This window comes from Planococcus citri, chromosome 1 (genome assembly GCF_950023065.1).
Source record: "Planococcus citri chromosome 1, ihPlaCitr1.1, whole genome shotgun sequence".
Classification (NCBI taxonomy): Eukaryota; Metazoa; Arthropoda; class Insecta; order Hemiptera; family Pseudococcidae; genus Planococcus; species Planococcus citri.
In genome coordinates this window covers 68116068-68139550 of record NC_088677.1, presented here as the reverse complement: position 1 = coordinate 68139550, position 23483 = coordinate 68116068, and the positions used below count along the sequence as shown (strand labels likewise).

The 23483-nt window shown below is 33.9% G+C and overlaps 5 protein-coding genes across 10 annotated transcripts; 4 read left to right on the top strand and 1 right to left on the bottom strand.

The window, feature by feature from the left end:
- Positions 1 to 1013: 1013 nt before the first annotated feature.
- On the top strand, positions 1014 to 3034 carry LOC135843652 (uncharacterized). 2 transcript variants are annotated; one of them, XM_065362736.1, is made up of 2 exons: positions 1014 to 1390; positions 1542 to 3034. In XM_065362736.1, exons 1-2 carry the CDS (start codon positions 1356 to 1358, stop codon positions 2827 to 2829), a joined length of 1323 nt encoding a protein of 440 aa, XP_065218808.1. In that variant the 5' UTR covers positions 1014 to 1355; the 3' UTR covers positions 2830 to 3034. The 2 variants fall into 2 exon arrangements, with proteins under 2 accessions (XP_065218808.1, XP_065218064.1); XM_065361992.1 differs by having other exon boundaries at positions 1503 to 3034.
- Positions 3035 to 4465: 1431 nt separating this feature from the next.
- Positions 4466 to 6366, top strand: LOC135841523 (histone-lysine N-methyltransferase SUV39H2-like). Its single transcript, XM_065358920.1, has 2 exons — positions 4466 to 4650; positions 4743 to 6366. The coding sequence occupies exon 2, from the start codon at positions 4755 to 4757 to the stop codon at positions 6000 to 6002; it is 1248 nt and encodes a 415-aa protein (XP_065214992.1). The 5' UTR covers positions 4466 to 4650; positions 4743 to 4754; the 3' UTR covers positions 6003 to 6366.
- LOC135839126 (histone-lysine N-methyltransferase SUV39H2-like) lies at positions 6195 to 11160 on the top strand. Of its 4 annotated transcripts, none has more exons than XM_065356190.1 (4): positions 6195 to 6328; positions 9352 to 9452; positions 9578 to 9644; positions 9717 to 11160. In XM_065356190.1, the coding sequence occupies exon 4, from the start codon at positions 9724 to 9726 to the stop codon at positions 10990 to 10992; it is 1269 nt and encodes a 422-aa protein (XP_065212262.1). In that variant the 5' UTR covers positions 6195 to 6328; positions 9352 to 9452; positions 9578 to 9644; positions 9717 to 9723; the 3' UTR covers positions 10993 to 11160. The 4 variants fall into 4 exon arrangements, with proteins under 4 accessions (XP_065212262.1, XP_065213816.1, XP_065213060.1 ...); XM_065357744.1 differs by lacking the exon at positions 6195 to 6328 and adding an exon at positions 8641 to 8731; XM_065356988.1 differs by lacking the exon at positions 6195 to 6328 and adding an exon at positions 8968 to 9151.
- On the bottom strand, positions 11086 to 14625 carry Pmm2 (phosphomannomutase). Of its 2 annotated transcripts, none has more exons than XM_065360085.1 (6): positions 14376 to 14625; positions 14106 to 14310; positions 13910 to 14030; positions 13761 to 13837; positions 11602 to 11869; positions 11086 to 11512 (listed from the first exon to the last, which is right to left on the bottom strand). In XM_065360085.1, the coding sequence occupies exons 2-6, from the start codon at positions 14277 to 14279 to the stop codon at positions 11295 to 11297; spliced, it is 858 nt and encodes a 285-aa protein (XP_065216157.1). In that variant the 5' UTR covers positions 14280 to 14310; positions 14376 to 14625; the 3' UTR covers positions 11086 to 11294. The 2 variants fall into 2 exon arrangements, with proteins under 2 accessions (XP_065216157.1, XP_065216932.1); XM_065360860.1 differs by having other exon boundaries at positions 14106 to 14209; positions 14376 to 14623.
- A 177-nt stretch (positions 14626 to 14802) lies between these two features.
- On the top strand, positions 14803 to 21696 carry Cul4 (cullin 4). The gene is made up of 14 exons (XM_065354246.1): positions 14803 to 14993; positions 15408 to 15550; positions 15611 to 15784; positions 15860 to 16049; positions 16119 to 16307; positions 16393 to 16726; positions 16812 to 17004; positions 17092 to 17228; positions 17304 to 17468; positions 17576 to 17809; positions 17888 to 17995; positions 18104 to 18274; positions 20635 to 20787; positions 20872 to 21696. The coding sequence occupies exons 2-14, from the start codon at positions 15418 to 15420 to the stop codon at positions 20965 to 20967; spliced, it is 2277 nt and encodes a 758-aa protein (XP_065210318.1). The 5' UTR covers positions 14803 to 14993; positions 15408 to 15417; the 3' UTR covers positions 20968 to 21696.
- Positions 21697 to 23483: the final 1787 nt, after the last annotated feature.

Here is a 23483-nt window from a genome sequence, read left to right as displayed (position 1 = left end):
TTTATGTACTACATTATAATAAATAAACGAAATTACCTATTATGCAGCTGTGTTGTCAGTTGTGTAGGCTAGATACATGAAAAAGTGACTAAAAAAGGAAAACAGGTACATGATTGAAAATTTTTGAAGAATTTATCACTCAATGAAGCCTCAAACTCAAACTCATTCAAGAGCTGCACAAGACAAAGAATGCACAAATACATTTTTAAAATTGAATGAAATCGAAAATTTTAAATCCAGAACTCCAGAAGTTGTTCATTTTCCAATTCATTTATCAAATAGGTTGAGGTTGAACCTAATTTAGTAATTTAAATCAAGTTTTGAGGGGAAAAAATGAACTCAGATTTTTCAACTCCTTCATTTATCTATCTGTGATAAGATAACGGATAATACGGATATATTTTATTTTTATTCTTCAAAAATTTTCAATCGTGTACCTGTTTTCCTTTTTTAGTCACTTGTCCAAGTACCTTCCCTACACAGCTGCATAAGCACTTTGAAATTTTTTTTACCATTACATAAATGTCTATAAATGTCTCCGTTGTAATATATGAAATCAATTTTTACCGTGAAAAAAAAACGTGAAAAGTTAGAGTCATTATAAAAAAGTCTTAAAGTTCTGTTACGAAACATAATTTCAACTTGAAATACCTTGTTCACTTTTGTAAATAATTCATTTTTTAAAAGCAATTTTCTGAATTCCTAGGATCGCCGATGTCTCAATTTCATCTTGAAATATTAATAATTGTATAAAATAAAAAAAATCAGCAAAAAGTTGCAAAAATTTAAAAAAAAAAACAAAAAAAATCACGCTACTGTATGAATGAAATGAATACGCAACGCGCTAGACAAGGATAACAACTTCTATTCATATAGCTATCTCTTTCTAACTTGCTCGACCGGGTAGTTTAACATTGGACCATATGCAGCGTAAGCGTTCCAGTGTAAGAGTATAGAGTTCAGTGATTTGATTTTGAATATTGCACCCCATCCACCTACGAGTTGACAAAATAAGGTACCAGATCTTATTTTGTTAGTACGCAGGTGGATGAAGTGCGATTGAATTCTTATCAATTAATCAAATTTTGAATTTTTTTCTCATGCTTATTTTTAAAATTTTTGAACTAGTGAACCCGTGTGGCTAACCCAACCGGTCACAGGCTGCAATTTGATGGTGCTACCGGGTGACCCAGTTGTTCGAGCAACGTTAGACCGCAGCAAAACTGATATTTTGTATCAACTCCGGAAGTTCCAGAACATAATATGACGGAATTCGTATCCAATGTATTCGACGTTGCTTGTCCAAACCCTTTAAAATTGCAAGAAATCTCATCATTGGCTATCGTTGCAGAGCTATGGCAAAGGGAAATCCGTTCGCATCTCAAGAGCGGTAAGCTTACACGGATCTTAATGTACAAGTTGCGTTCAGGCATTGAGGTCGAAAAAGTATTTCCTAATATGCCGCGAATGATTTACAATTTCCTGAATAAGTATGTCAACAGATGCGGTCATTCAATTGCGACCTGGTTATATCATTACAGTATCAGAATATTCGAGATTGATTATCCTGATTGGAACGAAGTTTTAAGCATGTTCCATGATTTCGCATTGGACTGGGATGGTACCATTCATGAAGTGCGCACAGCTAAACGAATGCTGCTGTGCGATCGAATCGGTATTAATGTAAAATTCAGGATCGCTTGCTTGTACTGTTTCGAAGATGATATAAAACGGATTTGGCCTTCTGTCAGCTCAACGATGAATTTGGATAGATTGTCTTTTACCGAATTTCCACAGTTGTACTACTGGACCTGCTTGCTCAGTGATAAACCACACATGGTTCCTAATATTGGTGAAACGGTGTTTTCACAGTTCTATAAAACCGCATCAATGGATTATTCATCTGCACTGTACTATTGGAATCGCATACCTTTGGAAAGTCAGTCGCAAAAATTCATTCGCGACTTATTAGACAATAATCCGAAATTATTCTCCAGGTTCATCTTACCTAAACTAAATGAACCGAAACTCGTAGAGTTTATTGCTCGAAATGTCGAGCGTTTGATAAGAACACTGTTGAACGGCCATGAACATGAGGAAAGAGACCGGCTTGTTCTTCCAACATGGATGTACATTAGAAACAAGATCGATAAAAAGACTTTCGTTCATCTAATAAAGAATTTGCTAGTAAAAGAAGCTTTTGATATTCAACCCCGGGAACAACTGATATATCAAAGCGAAGTATCTCCGTGGTGCGAGATATGGAATAGTGCCGCTCAGATTTTAAAACAGGCCGTATTTGATGATATCTTGCTCAAGGATAGCGAATACTTATTTAGACCATATGATTTTCCAAGAGCATCCAGCAGACAAACGAGACTCTTAATGGCTGTCCTATCGGATGCCAGTTTTCAAGAGAGGAGCACATTTTGGAGCAAAAATTGGCCGTCTTTGATCTTGGGCACGTGTGTAGAAGATTTACTTGAAATAATGAAATTGTGTTTCAGGAATGAGGAGGAGATAGCTTTATTCAAAGAAAACACCTTGTTTAAATATGAGAATATCAGGCCATATCTCACATTCGTGCTGGAGCGTCCTGAACGTAAATATTATTTTAGAGAAGTGGATAGATTTTTGTATTTTTGTAATTCGGATGCGCAAAAAATAATGGAGATGAAACAACGATTTCTGCATGATCCAAATAATGGTATTCCTCATGGATTACCTTTATCTCGGAACGAGGAATCGTTAAATAAGTTTTTGAATGATACCGTCTGGAAAATGCAGATGAGTTTACCGATAGCTATTAAATTCATCTTCTATACGTAACCGAACAACTGAATAATGTTTACTGTGGGAGTAAAATGATCACTTTTTCATATCTCTCATCTAGTCTGTTATGTTGAGAATTGGGTGTACCTAGACCTACCTAATGATGTCAAGTCATGAGCTTATTACGATTTTTATTTTTATTACTTTAGGTATCTATTAATTGCGTTTAAAGTGTTACAATAAATGTAACCTATTATTTCAATGTTTGTATTGTCATTTTCTGGTCAAAGGATTTATCTTTTGAGAAATTGAGATACTTTTATATTCGTTTTCGTTTTTTGAAGATTGATAAAATTCAAAATTGACACAGGTGAAGTGTCCAAATGCAGGGTGCAAAATTGTCAACTTAAACTTAAATTTTAAAACTGAAAAATTGGAAAGATTTGATTGATTTTGGACGAAAATTGTAATTGAAAAAAAAAAACCTTCAACTAAACCTGAAAACGGAACTGAAAATCATCAATTTTTTATAAAAGTTTTTCCTCAAAAAGTTATAACGAAAACGAATAGGTATTGTTTATGTTCGTCCCAAATTCTAATGTAAAAACAGTAGTGAAGTGAAGGGGCATTGAACATTGAAAATTAAAATCACTGGAAAAGTACAATCAAGTTATAAAACAATACAAATAACCGAAAACAGAAAAAAAATTCTATCAAGATTGAACATTGAACAGAATGTGAGAAAAATTGAGGAGCTCATTGCAAAAGTAGCCCTTGTCACATGAACCTATGCAATCTCCAAAGCTCTCCCTTGAGCGTACCCAGTATCATGAATGTAAACTCTATAAAGCAATTCCTCTCAGGGCTACTCAGGGTAGACTAACTTGACGGTCATTTCATCATTACAACATGATCTCCGCTGTTGGCAATAGGTGCAATCGAGTAAAACGTGTCTAAAAGTTCATGTGACAAGGGCTACTTTTGCAATGAGCTCCTCAATTGCATAAAACATTGCTGAAAATAAAATGACTTGAAAACAAAAGGAAAGCATTAAAATCACCAAAAATGACTAAAAAGTGATGAAATTTTTGTGAAATTCGAAAAAAAATGCTGCAAATTTGTGTAAAAGTTTCTTCAAAACCAAAACCTTTGGAAAATTTTTCAAAATGTTGGCAAAACATGAAAAACATCCAATAAATTTATGATGATTTTAGATTTAGAATTTTAGATTTTTGTAGTAAATTTTGCAAATCTGGAAAAATTTTATTCTGGTAGTCAAAATTATGAAATTTCCCGATTTTCTTGTCTAGTATTTTTCAATTTTACACTCAAGACGTTGCTAAATAAAATAAAAATTTTCGATTTTTTAAAATTATTGTTCATTTTCCTAAAAGTTTTTGAAAAACTTTACTCAGGTCGTCAGGTCTCAGATAGTGAAATTTTTCGAGTGACGTGGTGCTCTCCGGTCCCCTTCGTTTCGCCTCTGAACTAGTGATTCCAATTCGAACATTTCAATTTTCATCTCAAAATTTTGAAAATTTTTGGAAGCTGAAGTTAGAAGATTTCGGAAGATTTAAAAAAAAAAGTTGTCATTGCACCTCATCCACCTTCGATTTGACAAAATAAGATCCATCGTAAAAAAAAATCAAAGGGGAATTTAAAATCAGAACGAAAAGTAGGCAAACTTGCTTTTAATTGCCATAAACTTCCCGCCTTTTGCCATAAGTTCGTTCGATATCGTGGTGTTGTGGTTGTTTACGTTGAAAATTGAACTAATCAGTGATAAATAATTTATTCGGTTTTAGAGTGAAAATGTGATAGTTTTTTGAGAAAAATGCGTAATTTATGATATTCCACCCGATGTGATTTTAGCCAAAGGTAAAAATGAAATTTACAACTCGTAGAATTTCCAACAATTCCGCAGCTATGAATTTACGTATAACGTACTATCTGATACCGTTATCTTTCAGAATCTAGACTAGATGGCAATCAAACTAAATTTGAATTTTCTCGAAGTTCAAGATATCATCGACCATAAAATAGAAGATAACGAGTATATATTCTGCGTATTATGGAGCGGATCTAACGTCAAAAGCTGGGTAAATACCGAATTCGTATCGTCGTTTCCGTTACACGTACTCTTACGATATTTCGCCACCTTCATCGGTTCGATCGATAACATCCTCGATGTGGACATCATAAAAAAAGTCGAAAAAGTCGAATCCTTGATATGCAAATCATGTACCAAATCGGAACTCAACAAGATGGTACAAAGCTACTTGACCATCAGTGGGTTAAAGTTACCTGCATCAAAACGCAGCCTAGTCCAAGAAGAACTCATAGATTACATCAAAAGCCACACAAGTCCGACTTTAAGGCAAATGGAAGATCTACGTCGTAAAATTATTCTCGAATGGATTCTCGAGTTACGAGAAGTGCAATTGTTAACTCTACAACAAATGCAACTCGAAATTAATCTGATTTCGGATAACGAAGCCGAAATCACCGTCGAAAATAACGTCGATTTAGAAGTGCTGCCGGCGAATTTCACTTACGTGAATAACAACGTCCCAGGTTACGGTGTAACCATTCCTACAGATCCGCCGATCGGTTGTAATTGCTTATTAGGATGTGCCTGGTCGAAACAGAAAATCGTCAGCGGTTCGTGCTGTACGGATAATGCGGATGTGGAACCAGCCTACGATGATAATAAAAGACTCATTTTTACGAAACGTAAACCAATCTATGAGTGTAATAAGAAGTGTACCTGCGACAAATCATGTCCTAATCGAGTTGTCCAAAATGGTACGAATGTTAAACTAGAAATCTTTCGTACGTTCAACGATTGCGGTTGGGGTGTTCGTACGTTGGAATACGTTCGCAAAGGCACCTTTATAGCTCGATATGTCGGCGAAGTAATCACTTTCGAAGAAGCGAAGAATCGTTGTGACGAGTATTTATTCGACATCGATTTGAATTACGCTTCTGTACAGGACGAATGCGCCTATACCGTCGATGCTATTAAATACGGTAATGTCAGCCGTTTCATCAATCATTCCTGCGACCCTAACTTATGCGTTTTTGGAGTTTTTACCGATTGCCTGGATCCGGATCTGCATGAGATTGCGTTTTTCGCTGCCAGAGATATTATTCCCGGAGAGGAAATTAGTTTCGATTATAAAAAAAAGATGATTTGTAAATGCGGTTCGATTAAATGCAAATTAAAGTAACTTTTCGATCTGATTATGATTAACGTAACATTTTGTTTATTTTTTACGAACTTATTTATTCGTCAGTATTATTTATCAACATTTTAAAAAATGTTTATTTTTGTATAAGCAGGTTTTATGTCGTACTTTAATTTTGATTAGATTTATCTATCCTTATATTCGAACCGGTCTCTAATGTGATTATTTTTACATGAAAAAAAAATTACTTACTGTATATTTTACGTAATTTAAACGATCTATGTTATCGAGATTTTAATCGAACAATTAATTTACAAATTTCAACTCAACCTATTTATTGTTACATGCAAAGTGCAATTGCAATCGTGGTAGGTATTCAATGTGCAATATAATTACTTTGAGGTCATTTCGTGTCTACTCAATCAGATTTAGGAAAATTATCGTCGTTTGAAATGTTTTTTCAGGGAAGTACATACTCGTATGTACAAACGAGATGTGTTCTTATCTTATTTGGAAAATTTTCTGTGAAGATGGTCTGCTTTGAAAGCTCATTTTTTTCGACACCGATGAAATGCCGTTTATTTCGTTTCGAAGCTTTATTGAGAATAGGAAACATTCATCGAGGTAACTGTGAGTTGAACCTTTTTATGAAAAATTTACGAACTGTGGTCACAGGTCTGTTGTACTTGCAAGGGAACGTACAACTCGTCAACTTCGATCGAGCTGAGCTTTGGCTCATTGAAAGAGCATGTTACCCAGACCTCAAAATCAAATTTTCAGCTACCAAAATGAATTTTTTGATTATTGACAAGTTTTTGGGAAATGTCAGAAATCCTATCGGTAGATTAATTTTTCACAAAAAGAGCAAACATGTTTATCAAAATCCGAAACTCGGTGTATACTTTCAAGTCGACCCTTCGAATCGATTGCTGCAATTTCCCAGCCGATCTGGAGCCTCCAGCAAAAGTTGGTTTTTCTCTAGAAATTTCAAATTGCTCCAGAGGGCGGTGTAATTAACTTCAGCAGCTGAAAATTTAATTTTATCATAAGTTCGACATTCCGAATCGATTATGGTCGTTGAATTGCAAATCCAAGGTGACTAGTTGATAAGTTTTTTTTTTTACAAGTTGAAAAATCTCAAAATTTTTGCAACAAGGTACCCAAAATTTCGTCCATCTCCTGAAGTCGACCCTCCGAATCGATTGCTACTATTTTCCAACTGATCTGGAGCCTCTAGCGAAATTAGACTTTTCTCTAACGATTTCAAATCGCTCCAGAAAACATTGTAATCATTTTCGTAGCTGAAAATTTAATTATATCGTAAATTCGACACTTCGAGAATTGATCAATTCCAAGTGACGAGTTGAAAAATGTATTTTTTTACAAGTTGAAAAAAATCTCAGCAAAAAAAATATGTACAATATCGTTAATTTTGCAACAAATTCCTCTGAACTTCTTCACCTCCCCTCTTTCTTGAAAATCACAGCATGATTCAAGGGCTTACTTTTTAGGATAAAAAAGAAACGTAATACTTGTAGTTTCTTAATTCTTAATTTCTCCCTTGAATTCTAAAATGAGATTTCACCTAATTTTCAAAATTTTAAAGCTTTTTTTCTTCGCAAAAAATTTGATTTCATTCAAAGCAGAAATTTTCTAAATTCAGAAACAACAATTTTCAAAAATTTCAACTTTCACAATTTTTGGTATTAAAAAATTCATTTTTATTTTTATTTGAAATTCCGAAACGAAATTTGATCAAAATTGAAATCACTTTGGTTATTTATTTTACCTTGTTTTATTCCAGTTTCTTGCGATGCAAAAATTTCCCCTTGTGAGCTGTCGAAGTTGTTGAAAAAAAAGGAATGAATTTATTTTGCTGGTCTTTCAGAAAAATAATTAAAACAGCGAAACATTTTTTTGTCTAGTAAAATTTTACTGCGAATTTCTATCAACCTGATTTTTTTTCTGTCTGCATCTGTAAATTTAGCTTGAGAAATCAATATAATCTTTTAAAGAAAATTGAGGAAAAGAAAAGCCTCAATTTTCAAAATTAGTGATCGCTCAAAATTAATATTTTATTTTTCAAGTTTCGCAGTCTGATTGTTTAGTTTATGAAAATGCTAGAAATTTATCGATTGAACATCTTTTTTCAGGCGTTAGAGGGTTCATTTAGATACCTACCAATATTTCTGCCACTTGAAAAAATTCACTAAAAATTGAAAAATCAACATTGGCAGCTGAAAATTTGGTTCTGAGCTCTGGGTGACATGCTCTTTCAATGAGTCGAATTTCAAGTCGATTTGAGTCGACCAAGTTGTGATTCCCTAGTTGGAAAAATGCAATAAATTGATCAATGTTCTTCAATCTGAAAATTTTGTATCAAGATCAAGAGTCTAGTACTAGGAGGATTAAAGTATCCAGTGGCATTGGGATTAATTTCTACGATGAAAATGATTTTTCAAAATCAATTTCGAGTACCTATCTATGGCTTCGAAGTTCGATTGCTTCAAAGAAGCACTGACGATTTTTGATTTTCTGATTGTTATTCAACTTCGAGAGTTTTATAAAGGAGGTTTATAGTAGGTATAGAAGCCTTCCTCTTACAGTTCAGATTACGAATGAAAATGAATCCTACTCCTACTTGACTTGAATTTTGAAATGATTTTCAAAACAAGATAAGTAAATTGATGGAGTTGTTGTTCGGTTCAAACACTCAACTATTTCAATTTTGAAAACTTCCGTCAGTGATTTCAGAATTCAAATTTGAATTGGTTTGTATCTTTTGATTTATTTGAAACCGAGACCGACATAAATATAAATAAGGTAATTCATGATTTCCACTGGGTCACTGCTAAATCACTCTTGAAAGTTGTAAGTTGTAATCAAACTATGAATTGATTCAATGATTCTGTTTGTAATCGTAAGGGGTGTATCTGTCTGTGGGTCTATCTGTTGTCCTGTGAGAAGAATTATGAATTAACGTTAGAAAGAACTTTTCAATTTTTCATTGATACTTGAAAGCGTCGAAAGCGTGTTTGAATTCGAAGCACATTAGATAATTATTTGTAACTGTCGAATCTCTCCCCTTTCCCTCCACTCTATCTTTATCTTTTATTGTATTTTGTGGCTACCGGCACTAGGGCTTCTAGAGCCTTACCGGCACTACAGCAGTTAAAGCAGTTTAGTCTATGGTGAGTAGTGAGTTTACTGATTCATGTAGATTATTTTTCAATCAAAGGTGTTCATATTTGAAATGAGATTAAAACAAACTGATCTGTACCGACACGAAATGACTAATCGAATGATGTAAAATAATTTGCTGTGCTTGTTTGTGTCAAAGAATCGCCTTTTGTTAGAATTTTAATATGTAATTTCGAAATAATTGTTACAGATTTATTGTTGATTGAAGAATTCTCATTTCGTTATCTCGTTAGTCATTTTGATATTGATGAATTGACGTTCTCTCTGAATAATTGAGACGTTCATTATCAGGTTAGTTATTATTGATATTATCAATATTTTTAGTTGATTCGAGTAATCGTATCCTACGAATGTTTACATATTCATGGATAATTTTATCTAATCATCGAGTTCTAATACACGTGTAATTATTCCAGATTCGTCGAAGATCTACTGAACGTTGAATGATAGTCAGAAATCTCGAATAATATTCAGAATCACCAGGTTGGTTATCTCAAACGAATATTTCTTGTTTTCATTACCCACGTAATTTCTACAGATAATTCATAATTTTAGAACCACGATGGATTCAGTTGGTTTACTAGAAGTTAAATGCATAATCGACGATAAGATCGTAAAAGGAAGATGTTATTTTAGAATCGTCATCGCGCAGCCACCCGCCAAACTATGGATACCGGGCGAGAAAATACCATCGTCGGAATTAGTCATCGAATACTGTAAGCAATCAATTCAAAATATATCCGCCAAGAAACGTAAACCAGACGAAATTGCTCTTAGAATTTATAATCTATTGAGTCAATGCGAGAAAAAAGAATTTGATCGTCTAGTAAGCAACTTTCTCACCGCCAAAGGTCTCCAGTTACCCATATCCCAATACGAAAGTGTTTTAGAAAGATTGAAACAAATTGTTCACGAAGGAACAACCGATAACCAAACCATGGAAAAACTACGTCGCGATATTCTCATAGAAAGAATCCTTCAAGAACGGAACCAACAACTGGTTAATTTGAAAAAAGCTGAACTGGAAATAAACGTGATCAGCGATAGTAACAGTTACATCGGAGTCGTTAATAACATCGACTTGGAACCATTTCCAGCTAATTTTAGATACACCAATAAATACATAGCGTGTTCGCCTGCTATCCCCGAAGAAGTAATGGTCGGCTGCGATTGCAGTACTAAAGAAACCTGCTGTCTATCAGCATGTTCGCATTTCAACGATGAAAAAATGTTTCGTAAAACTGCTTCCGCAAAAGCAAGAGAGAAAGGAGACGACGAACGTGTCCTTCCTTACGATGAAAATGGTAGGATTTCGAATACGTTAAAGTGTCCGATTTACGAATGCAATAAGTTTTGTAAATGCGACGATAGTTGTCAAAGACGAGTCGTACAAAAAGGATCGAAAATTCCACTCGAAATATTTCGTTGTTTGAATCGAACCGGTTGGGGTGTTCGTACACTGGAATTTATTCCTAAGGGTCAATTCATCTGTCGTTATAGCGGAGAAGTTATCGAATGGGAGGCTGGTAATCTTCGTAGTTGTAAAGAATACTTGTTCGATATTGATTATAACATCGATCCTGAGAAGGGTCATTCGACTTTTACTGTAGACGCTTTCCAGTACGGAAATGTTTCCAGATTTATTAATCATAGTTGCAATTCTAACTTGAGTATTCATGTAGTGTTCATTAACAACGTTCATCCCGAACTGGGTGAAATTTGTTTTTTCTCTCATCGAGATATCGAAGCGATGGAAGAGTTGACTATTAATTACGAAGGTCTGGTTAAGAAAAATAATAACAATGTGTGCAGATGTGCTCAATGCGCGTAGTCTTCCGTTATTTTTTATATTTGATGATTTCTGACTTTTTTGATATTACTTTTTTTTGTATGATTTTTTTCGTTAAATAACTGAACGCTAATGTATAATGATAAGAAATTTATATATTTACATTTTATCAATGTACAAAACAATTATTAAAAATTCGTTTAAATGGTTTACATTGTTCAACGTTTAATAAGCTGCTCGATTCCCCACCGTTTTAATATTTCACATAGGATGTAAGTAATTTGTTCTAAATTTGATAGGGAACGTATGTTTAAAAATGACCAGATATATTCGATTAGATTAGATCACAATCCGAACAACGTTTGTAGTTGATTTTTGGTATCTTGATGAGAAGTTACGGAATGTCCTTTAACTCTAGGATCGATAAATATTTCGTAATCGTTTCCTCCTGGAGATGTTTTATCGCCGAAGAAATGGATTTCATCGAAATCTTTTTCAACAAAACGTAAACAATACGTTTTATCCCATCCAATAGGAAATGCATCTATGCTAATTTGACCACCTGAAAATACAGAAAAACACGACGTTGATTATTCGATTCGTGATTGGAAAAAATGAGTGGGAGGGGGAGGTAGATCTAAACATAAGTACCTATACTAAATTTCAGCCCCAAATCTGATAAATCTTTTTCCAAACTTTGAACGAATTTTTCTCTAATTTTATGTTCGGCATCGAATTCGGCGAACTGCTGCCTCTCTTCGCTCGAACACGATCTTCCTACTGGGCAAATGTTGATTAGACCGGTACGAAATTCAATAAATGTGCCACGTTTCACTGGTAATACGAGATCGGACATGTAACGAAGGCAGTAATTGATTAATTTTTGAAGCTTTTCTTCGCCCAAGAAATTGGCCAACGACTGAAAACAGAGAAAAAATAGGTTAGAAATAGTTCGGCAGATGACAACAGAGTATCTGCACCTTCCCCTCTCCCCCCCCCCCGCCGATCCTTTGGGATGGATTTTTTCGTAGAATGTTTCGAAATAAACTTCCTATAAAAAAGTTGGTCTAATTTACAAACTGGCGACCATTTTGATTGACAGCTCAATCAAAATCACAGATTTTGGCCTCCGACATGGAACTCGTACTAAAATTTTTGAGCTGGACAAAATTAAATCGGAAGAACATGCAAAAATATGCCAGCAGTCAAAATTTCAGACGCCAAAGTGCATTTTACGATTTTTGGCGAATTTTTAAAAATCCGATTTGGACCAAAAAATGTGCAAAAAAATCAAAATTTTACTAAATGAACCTAGAAAACTGAAATGTTGGACATACCCTATATTCAACCAGCCAAATCGATTGGAAACGGTTTCAAATCGTTTTGAGCAGTTCTGGAGCCTCCAGCAGATTTTTAAAATTTGATTTTTCCACAAAATTTCACCAAATGAAGTTGGAAACCCGAAATTCGATCTGCACTTCGATTTTAACACGCTATTAAATCGACTGGGAATGTGTTCAGGTCGTTTTGGAGCCTCCAGCAACTTTTTGGAAATTCCAGTTTTCCTACGAACGCCTTAAAATCTGTCCAAATCAACTTCAGCGCGTATGCTCGTGATTGGTACTTGTTGGTGACTCACTTGATCAATTGTGTGGTGTTTTTTGGAAAACTGGAACTTCCAGGAAGTCGCTGGAGTCTTCAGAACGACGTGAAGCCACCTACAGTTGACTATATAGTGAGTTGAAAAAAGAGTGTAGATAGAATTTCAGATTTCTCACTTCATTTGGTAAAATTTGTAGGAATTTCAAGTTTCAAAAATCTGCTGGAGGCTCCAGGAATTTTCATAATGACTTGAAATCACCTGCAGTCGACTTAATAGAGTGAATTTCAAATTTTCAACTTCATTTGGTGAAATTTTATGTAAATTTTAAGTTTCAAAAATCTGCTGGAGGCTCCAGGAATTTTCAAGAAGTTTCCGGAGCCTTCAGAACGACGTGAAACCACCTTCAGTTGGCTTATTAGTGGGTTGAAATTAGATTGCAGATAGAATCTCAGCGTTCTCACTACATTTGGTAAAATTTGTAGGAATTTCAAGTTTCAAAGTTCTGCTGGAGGCTCCAGGAATTTTCAAAATGACTTGAAATCACCTGCAGTCGACTTAATAGAGTGAATTTCAGATTTTCAACTTCATTTGGTAAAATTTTATGTAAATTTCTAATTTTAAAAATCTACTGGAGGCTCCAGGAATTTTCAAAAAGTCTCCGGAGCCTTCAGAACGACGTGAAACCACCTTCAGTTGGCTTATTAGTGGGTTGAAATTAGATTGCAGATAGAATCTCAGCGTTCTCACTACATTTGGTAAAATTTGTAGGAATTTCAAGTTTCAAAGTTCTGCTGGAGGCTCCAGGAATTTTCAAAATGATTTAAAATCACCTGCAGTCGACTTGATAAAATGAATTCCAGCTTTCCAACTTTATTTTGTGAAATTTTGAGTAAATTTCAAGTTTCAAAAATCTACTGGATGCTCCAGGAATTTCCAAAATGATTTTAAATCACCTGCAGTCGACTTAATAAAGTAAACTTCAGATTTTCAACTTCATTTGGTGAAATTTTATGTAAATTTCAACTCTCAAAAATCTACTAGAGGCTCCAGGAATTTTCAAAAAATCTCTGGAGGCTCCAGAACGACTTGAAACCACCTTCAATCGTGTCCCATTGGATTGACCGGGGAAAAGGGCAGATACCCCTATTGCCATGCAATGGCATAATATATCTTTTCAATTTTCGAGCAGTGTAAGTATGCTGTGTACCTGTTTGGCGATTTCTTTTCCATTTTTATAAGCCACTAATCCATTTTCAGGAAACATGTAGTCGAATTCGCCCAAATCTACGAACAAATCAGTGTTAAATTAAATTTCGAAATTAATTAGTTTGTAATGTTCTAGTAGAAGGACCTTACTGAACGATTTTCCTCCCATTTGTTCGACTGCTTTGTCCAAATCTGATCCGCCGACTAAACCAATGGCACAAACTGGTTTCACACGATTTTTCAAAAAAGACATCATATCTTCCTCTATGACCTGTGAAATTTGTTTACAATAATTTAGAGCTTTATTGTTCACAATTAAGAAATAAGTGTTTGAAAATATGTTTACTTGACGTGGTTTTGTCAACGTTCCATCGACGTCGAACAAGCACAGTACTTTTTTACTCATGTTGAAGGCAGCTCCTCTCGTCGAACAGCTGGATTGACGAATTTCTGTGAAGAATATCGAAGCAGAAACTGTCAGCAACGAATCGGTTCTCAAGATGCGAAGAACTTTCGACATCTCAAGCTGTGTTAGTCTTGTTGTGAGGTTACTTTACAATACAATTGTGTTAGCTTTAGAGGTGTTATTTGTGATGAAATTCTTCAACATCATTACCTGATGACTCGATGGAGTGATGATTTAATTACTCGAGCTTATCAACCGGCTGAGTGGAAATCAATTTATTCGAGTTTAAATCCAAGCGAAGAATAGATCATCTATTTATCGATGCAAATTATGCAATTTTGTACATTTTACACGTCACCCAGTCACCCTCGATAGTAAATTATCGCCAAATGACGCGTACTTTTACTACCGGAGAAATATCTTCATATGTGTCGTTTTCGTATTGATCGTAAATAATTTTTTCAAAACATTCTTTACTGATAAAAATTTCCAATTTTGTTTTCATTTAGAAGAGAATTTTCATCCGAAGCCATAAAAATGGTAACACTGCTCGAAAAATATTTCCTGGTTTGAGAACATTGAAGCATCGAGATCATCACGATGGTTGGAAATGATCAAAATTTCGCTGTTTTTGCTGAGCACCGAGCACCCAAAAGCGGAATTGCGGATGCGGAATGAATGAAGAGGAGAAACAAGATAAATAAAATGAAAGTGTTAGACGGTTAATACTCCGTTTTATATGTATTTTAATTAATAAAGTAGATGAAATTTCATAAAACAATCTGCATCGGGTACGTTTGACATCTCCTGTGAATCCAATTACTGCAGGTGAGTCGCTTCACTTATTTGTTTAGTTTGAAAATGGTGATAGCGTAAGGTACATTGCCCATGCTACAATCTACTCGCTAATTATCATCATCTATGAATTATAATCGATTTAACCGTAAGTACGTCTCGAATAATGAAAATTTGTATAATTTCAATCATCCAGAGTCCTATATTAGCTGTAGATTGTAGCCTTGTTTCGTTTCAATTACGTATAAGCCTTGTTTACTGTTACGTTATATAATACGTTGATGCTGTTATCGGCTATATTTCTGCTAGTAACGGTTGTATATCTCTCCGAATGATTTGTATCGACTCGGTTTATATCGATGGTACCGTCTTCTACGAAATACTATTCTAAGAAAACACATTATCTTAGTGTTTATACGGTTTATTACACGTTTATTGTGATTGCAGGTGCCGCATCATGAACGAAAATATTCCCAGTCATCAAAAAAGACCGAATTTTTCGTCTTTGAACGGTATCCATAAACAAAGCACCACTATTAACAATGTCAAAGGTGGAGCTGGCAAAAAACTTACCATTAAAAACTTCAAAGGTAACATGAAATCCCACTACGAGCCCACGTACTCGAATACTAATACGAATTATTCCGCAGATAAACCTAAATTGCCGGCTAATTACCAAGAAGAAACATGGTGTAAGTTGAAAGAAGCTGTCGAAGCGATACAGACGTCCAAACCGATCCAATACAGCTTGGAAGATTTATACAAAGGTGTCGAAAATATGTGTATGGATACAATGGCTAGTACAGTGTATAAAAATTTAACTGGTACGTGATTTGTTTTTACTCCTGTATCTCGACAAAGAGATTCCATATTTGATTGCATTATGTTTCGTATTGCAGCTTTGACCGAAACGCACGTTAAATCGCATATTAAAAACTTTGTCGGCGAGAGTACTGATAAGCAAATATTTCTTAAGAAGATCGACGAATGTTGGCAAAACCATTGCCGTCAAATGATCATGATTCGTAGCATATTTTTATACTTAGATCGAACGTTCGTGCTGCAGAATGCATCGGTGTCGTCGATTTGGTAATAATCGTACACTTCCGATCGTCTAATTTTGGTAAACAAATCGATAACTCTGTTATTTTTTCACAGGGATATGGGTCTGGATATGTTCAGGCAGCATATTATATTGAATAATTTAGTACAGTCGAGAATAGTAGACGGATTATTGATGTTGATTGAAAAAGAACGACTCGGTGATTCGGTTGATAGACTTTTATTGAAATCGTTGCTCAGAATGTTATGTGATTTACAACTATACTCGACAATATTCGAAACAAAGTTCGTATTTCGATTCACTACCCCCGAATATTGTGTGTATTCATCTCGACGAAGTTCTTATATCTTTATTGCTTATTTTTTGTAGATTCCTCGAAGCCACTGAACGATTATACGCCGCCGAAGGACAACGTCTAATGCAAGATCAAGATGTACCCGAATACCTTCGTCATGTCGATAAACGTTTAAGCGAAGAGAATGAAAGATTGCTGCATTATCTAGATTCGTCGACCAGAATACCATTGATTCATTGCGTCGAGAAACAATTGATCAGCGAACATTTAACCAATATTTTACAAAAAGGATTAGATAATATTTTAAACGAGAACCGAATATCGGACATATCGTCGCTGTATACGTTATTTAGTCGAGTGAAAAATGGGCTAGTCCAGTTATGTATTCATTTTAATAATTATATAAAGGTCAGTACGAGCTACCCATCGAAATATCTGCACGATTTTCTAGATCACGTAGTAATCGGCGTTTGTGTTGTACTTTGATTCGCAGAAAAATGGAAGAACTATCGTGGTCGATCCGGAAAAGGATAAAACCATGGTTCAAGAACTACTCGACTTCAAAGATAAAATGGATAATATAGTTAATACTTGTTTTCAACGTAATGAAAAATTTAGCAACAGTTTGAAAGAAGCTTTCGAACAGTTTATCAATCTCAGGGCTAATAAACCCGCTGAACTAATTGGTAAGTAGTCTATCTCTCTCCTTTTATCGGACGTTTTTCATTAAATCACCCGTTTAATTTTTTTATCTCCTTCGGTTCATTTTACAGCCAAATTCATCGACAGCAAATTAAGAGCTGGTAACAAAGAAGCTACCGAAGAAGAACTAGAACGATTACTCGATAAAATTATGGTTCTATTCAGGTTCATTCATGGTAAAGACGTTTTCGAAGCATTTTACAAAAAAGTAAGCCAACTTTGGTCTCTCTGGAATCAACATTTTCATCCGGTATTCTAAGAAATTCGTTTTATTTTCTTCTAGGATTTAGCCAAAAGACTGTTGGTGGGTAAATCAGCCAGCGTTGACGCCGAAAAGAGCATGCTGTCGAAATTAAAGCAAGAATGTGGCGGTGGTTTCACTTCCAAGTTGGAGGGAATGTTCAAAGACATGGAACTGAGTAAAGATATCAACGTGTCTTTCAAACAGGTACAGAACTTTTACATCAGAAGTCAGAAATTTAGATCCAATCCCTGTCAATTTTATGTATAAATACGTTGAAACAATCTCTAAACTATCACAACTTGTTTTTACAGTACATCAACGCGAACGGTGGCCGTCTATTGGGCGCTTCCGGTATCGATTTAACAGTCAGCATTTTAACTATGGGGTATTGGCCAACGTATCCGAATATGGAAGTCAGTTTACCAACGGTGATGGCAATTTACCAAAACCATTTCAACATGTTCTACCACGGTAAATACAACGGTAGGAAGTTACAATGGCAGCCAACCTTAGGGCACTGTGTCCTGAAAGCTTTTTTCAATCAGGTTAGTAAGGAGAATTTTCGACTCAATGGTTTTCTTATGTCAGCTGAAGTAATACAATGTGAATTGTTTCAATTGTAGGGCAACAAAGAATTGCAAGTTAGCTTATTCCAGGCGTTAGTATTGTTACTGTTTAATGAAGTGGACGAACTAGGCTACGAAGATATTAGATCGCAGACGTGCATCGAAGTATGTGAATTTTTTCCTTGCTCAGCATTGTATCTATTCTGAATTTTACGTCGTATTATGTATTCGATGATTTCGTGTGCTTATATAATACGTTTGTGTCCGGTGCAGGATGGCGAACTACGAAGAACGCTGCAATCTTTAGCTTGTGGCAAAGCTCGTGTACTCATCAAGACACCGAAAGGTCGTGACGTCGAAGATGGTGATAGATTTTCATTCAACGGAGAATTCGTTAATAAATTATTCAGGATTAAGATTAACCAAATACAAATGAAAGAAACGGTGAGTTCGAGTTGACTCTATCCAGGGGAATTAGCTTCATTTGAAGTTGAACCATGTAAACAGAAGTTTAGAGCAGATGCTCAAAGTCATGAATGGGATTTGATGATGGAAGTCGAAATTTTATTCTAAAGCATCCACTTTGAAAGAAATTCCAACAAGATGGACGAATCTTGGTCAGGGTATGCCACTTGAAAAGCCATGGAAATGTTTTAAAAAATTCGAAATTTTCATTCCAAAATCAGGAAATTTTATAAAATTACTTTTTCAACAATCCGTACTTGCGTGAAACTTTGGATTTTACTCTAAATTTCGTCAATGATTTCCCTAGTTTCACGGCATGCTTTTTTAGAAAATTTATCAAAGGCTCACTTTTTCCCCCCAAAAACTACTTACGTTTTACTAAAATTGTCAAAGTCACACTTTTTAAGCAAAATTGTCAAAACAATCTAGTCTGTAAAAAAGCTCAATTTTTATCAAAATTATCAGAAGTCCTCATTTTTGTAACAATGTCAATGTTATAATTTAGCGATAAAAAGTACTTTTCTTGTCAAAACTGCCAAAAGCAAAAATTTCAAATTTTGTCAAAACTGTTGAAAAAAAATGTCAGTGTAAGTCTCAAATTTGTCTAAATTGTCTAGTAGCTTCACTTTTCATTGTCTTTATTTTATTAAAAATTTGAGTTGTCAAAAAATTGTTTTTAGCAAAATTGCCCGGAAGTTTCATTTTTTTGTCAAATGGGAAAAGTTTCAATTTTTCTTAGACTGCTAAAAAATACTTGTTTGATTTTCTGAAATTTCCAAAAAAAAAGTCTCTTTCTTTTGGAAATATTATTAAAAGATCACATTTTATCCAGCATTTTTAAAAAGCCTCAATTCTCAATTTTTCTAAAAATCTGAAGAAGTCAGTTTTTGTGACAAAGTAGTCAAAAAAGTCTCGTATTTTTGTGTGGAAATTCCGTCTCATTTTTTGTCAAAATTATTAAAAAAGTCCTGAATTCTTATCAAAATTGTCGAAAGTCAAAATTTTGGTGAAGAGATTTCTGCCTTTTGGCGAACTGTCAAAAGAACAATTTGTGCCAAAATTGTAAAAAGTTTTAAATCTTTTTGTCAAAAAAAGTCAAAAGTCTGAATTTTTTCCAAATTGTCAAAAAACCGTTCATGTACTGCTGAAATTGCCAAAAAGTTCAGTTTTTTTAGTCCTGATTTTGGTAAGAAAATCTGCTTTTTGCAAAAAACTTGTGAAAAGTTTCACTTTTAAAAGTTGCAAAAAAGTCCTATTTTTGCCAATAACTTATTGTTAAAATTTCTGTTTTTTTTTCAAAATTGCTTTGAGCCAAAAAACAGTCCTGTTTTTTGCAATAATTGTCGAAAAGTCTCATTTTTTTGTCAAATTTATAAAAAAGTCCCATCCTTGTCAAAATTGTCAGAAGTCTTTATTTTGATGAAAAAAGTCTTGCTTTTTGCCAAAACTGCTACTTTCAGTTTGTATCAAAGTTAAAAAAGTCAAATTAGTATTTTTCCATCGTTTTCAAAAAATTTTTTTTTTTTGCAAAAATTGTCTGAAAATGTCACTTTTTTTCAAAAAAAAAATGGAAAAGTTCTACATTTATTAATTTAATTTGTCCAAAATTGCTAAAGCAGTTCTATTTTTTTTTTTTTTTTTTTTTTTTTTACAAAACTAAAAAAACAGTTTTTTATTTTTTGTCAAAATTGTCAAAAAGTCCCATTTTTTTTCAAATGTGGTCAGGAAGTTTTAATGCTTGTTAAAATTGTCAGAAAATCTCACTTTTTATTTTAAAAAGTCAAAAAGATGACAAATCTAATTTTTTCAAAACTGTTGAAACAATTCGTGTTTTTTTCCCGTAAAATTGTCTCAAAAAATCATGGTTTTTTTTTTGAAAAAACTGTAAAAATTCAACTTTTTGTAACAGTCTTGTTTTTTTGTCAGAATTGACAAAAAAGTCTCATTTTTTGTCAAAATTGTAAAAAAGTCAAATTTTTGCCAAAGTTATCAAAAGTTTACATTTTATTTATCAAAATAGAATTCTTTTTTTTCCAAAGTTGCTAAAAAGTGTTGAAAGTTTTGCTGAAATTGTTGAAAAGGTGCTGTTTTTTTGACCAACATTGTCAAAAATTCCTTTAATTATTTTCGAAAATCGCGTACGAGATACCAATGTTATGTTTTAAATATTAATTTTAGTGGTCATTCGTTTCACCAATATTCTTTTGAAAATTCCATAAGTTACGCTTCTTGTTACTTGACCATACTCATCTGTCAATTTCTGTCGCAATTTTCATGGTTTTTGTGCAAACTGTACGAGCTTGTTAATAATTACCGTACGATTATTTCTCATTTCGCAGATGGAAGAACAAAAAGCGACAGAAGAACGGGTATTCCAAGATCGTCAATACCAAATAGACGCAGCTATCGTGCGTATAATGAAAATGAGAAAGACCCTCAGCCATACATTACTCATCTCCGAGCTTTACACTCAGCTCAAGTTTCCTGTCAAGGTGAGAATTCGTCTTCTAAAAATAATACTCTGTATTAAAAATACACGCCCAATTCAATTACCAATTTTTTTTCTCTCTTTATAGCCTGCTGATTTGAAAAAACGCATCGAATCTTTAATCGATCGAGACTACATGGAACGTGATAAAGAAAATACAAATAATTATAACTATATGGCGTAGCATATAATGCGACTAGGAATTATCTTAAAATTTGTTTCAATATTGAACATACTGTATTATTTTTTGTCATTGTATAATTATTTATTTTCGTCTCTATCGGCCCAGAATGCTGTTTTTCAAGTGATGAAAGTCTGCTAAGGATGGCGATGGTGATTGGTGGTGTTGTCTACGACAACGGACTCGAGTATTCGCTTCGAGTAACCCTTATGACGTATGAGAAGGGTACGAGAAAAGTTTTAAATATATGTAAATGATTGTGTATATTACTTCGATAATTATTACTAGAACGAAATGTTGTATAAAATTTTTTCAATTTAGTAGGGTTTTTTCTGTTTGTTTGTGTCTTTTTTTTGTTTTTTTTTTCTTCGAGATTTGGAATACCTACCTATTGTTATATAAATGTATTTTTTTTCTCGGCTCGTGTACGTATTTAAACGATGCGTGGTGTAATTTAATACTTGCATGTAGATTAGACTGGAAATTGTGACGTCTTTCTTGATCGGATAACGTACTTTTAATGCAATTTTTTTCTGTTTTTAATTTCTTCTTCTCATATTTTTTTCCCCGCCCAATTTTAATTATTCGGATACGTTGATCTTTAAGGACCCGGGTGAAGAGTATTCATGAACGCAAGTCGCGTCGAAGGCGAGAATTATTATGATAAATGCTAAATGTTAATATTCCTGTTTCTATTTATGAGTTTTTTTTTGTAATATATCATTTGTGTTACGAGTGTTTTATTTTTTAGAGCTTCGGAAATTTTTTTATGAGCTTTGTAGTGCTTCTTGGGGGGTACAAATAATCTTCGTGGAGGTTTTCGAATAAGGAGACTCCATTTCAGGTGTTCGTACCGCTCTCAAGTTCAACGTTCATTTGATGACGATGGTTTTTCAGGGAAAGTTGGAACTTTCAAGCTTAAAAAGTTGATATCGAATAAAATAAATGACGTATTCGTAATTAGCGATATTTAATTAGTCATAATCGACACCTCGTACGATTAATTAGCTTTTAATTATCGATTAAAAACGTTGATATACGTAAAAAGTCAAAGTTGCTCCTGAAATCGTAAAGATATGCAACTCAAATAACGCTCAAAATAGCGACTTTGGCCGATTTTTGACACTAAAATACCTCTATTTCAGTAGGAGAATATAGGGTATTAGAGGGTTCTATACTCCTAATATAAAAACTTTGGAATTTTTTTTACGAGCTATAGAGAGCTTTTTGGGTCGTACGAAATGTCGTCGAGGGGGGTTTCGGACACGAGGAATCCATTTCTGGTGTTCGTAATGCTCCAAAGTTCAAAGTTTGCTGTTTAATGATACTTTTTAATAGAAACTTTGAGTGAAAATCGACACCTCGTACACTTTAATTGCTTTTAATTAAGGTATATAACACAAACTTAAAAATTGAAGTTTGCCCCTTAAAATGGCAAAGGTATGCAACCCATACGACTCGTTAAATAGCGATTTTTGGCGTAAAATTCATAACCTGTTTTGACATTTTTCTTGTTAATTTTTCGTGTCAATTCTTAATTAAAAACTAAAATGATCTCAAACCTTGAAGCAATAATCTTGAAACAATCAAGTTCAAAGTCATTGCTGATTCGAAATCAGTTTTTCCACTGATTCCCACTTCCGATCAAATCAAATACTCTGATGGGTGATAGTTATTACTTTAGTGATAGGTATGTAGTTGTTAAATTTTGCCATTTCTTCGAAGTTCGAATCACAATTGAAATGTTTTGCTTCAATTGCAGTTTACAAGTCACCCATCGCTACAAAAGGTTAGTCGATAATATTTATCCTGCTACACCCAGCTATTATGGGGGGAGGGGGTGAAAATATGAAAAATTCAAACAGGATGAACTCGATATTTAGGCTATACAAACTACGACTCGGATAATTACCAAAACTTGATCAAACATTCTCAAAATTGAATTTCATTTTGTCAAAAATGCTGAGAGCGTAATAAAAATTGTTAAATTGTCCTTCCAGAAGTTCAAAATGACTAAAAATTGATTATAAATTCACATACCTAGATAGTTGGGCAAAGTTATCTAAAAATTGCTTAAAAATTCGTTGAAATGTCGGAGAAATAGAATTATAACTGTTGTAACTGTCTGAAAATTGACGAGACGTTGTAAAAATTGAACAAAGAATTATTACAGAAATACTTCAAAATTAGGAAAAATGCACCTATAATATTATCAAAGTTGAATTAAATTGCGAAAAAAGTCGGTCAACACAAGACATCATTAAAATTGTAAAATTAGCACAAAAAATAACTTCAAAATTTCCAAAAATTGATATTTTAGTAAAATTGCGCAAAACTTTGCAACTTGTTTGTTGGAATTACATAAAAAACATCTAAAAACAATCAAAACTTGATGAAACGTCTCGTTTGAATAAAATTTTGCAAAGTCGCCTATATTATTAGAAGTCAATCAAATGTTTTCAATAGTGCACCTATTAAAAATTGTCAAAATCAGAGAAAATATTTCCAAATTTATCAAA

Bases quoted from the DNA above. Each gene is read 5' to 3' on its own strand.
- Pmm2 (XM_065360085.1), bottom strand. From the start codon at position 14,279: ATGTCGAAAGTTCTTCGCATCTTGAGAACCGATTCGTTGCTGACAGTT. The intron at 14,031-14,105 runs GTAAACATATTT...CAAATTTCACAG, and splicing joins CGTTGACAAAACCACGTCAA to GTCATAGAGGAAGATATGAT. The intron at 11,513-11,601 runs GTACTTATGTTT...CTGTATTTTCAG, and splicing joins GGGGCTGAAATTTAGTATAG to GTGGTCAAATTAGCATAGAT.
- Cul4 (XM_065354246.1), top strand. From the start codon at position 15,418: ATGAACGAAAATATTCCCAGTCATCAAAAAAGACCGAATTTTTCGTCT. The intron at 15,785-15,859 runs GTACGTGATTTG...TTCGTATTGCAG, and splicing joins AGTGTATAAAAATTTAACTG to CTTTGACCGAAACGCACGTT. The intron at 17,996-18,103 runs GTATGTGAATTT...TGTCCGGTGCAG, and splicing joins GATCGCAGACGTGCATCGAA to GATGGCGAACTACGAAGAAC.
- LOC135843652 (XM_065361992.1), top strand. From the start codon at position 1,356: ATGGCAAAGGGAAATCCGTTCGCATCTCAAGAGCG. The intron at 1,391-1,502 runs GTAAGCTTACAC...GTATGTCAACAG, and splicing joins CCGTTCGCATCTCAAGAGCG to ATGCGGTCATTCAATTGCGA.
- LOC135841523 (XM_065358920.1), top strand. From the start codon at position 4,755: ATGGCAATCAAACTAAATTTGAATTTTCTCGAAGTTCAAGATATCATC.
- LOC135839126 (XM_065356190.1), top strand. From the start codon at position 9,724: ATGGATTCAGTTGGTTTACTAGAAGTTAAATGCATAATCGACGATAAG.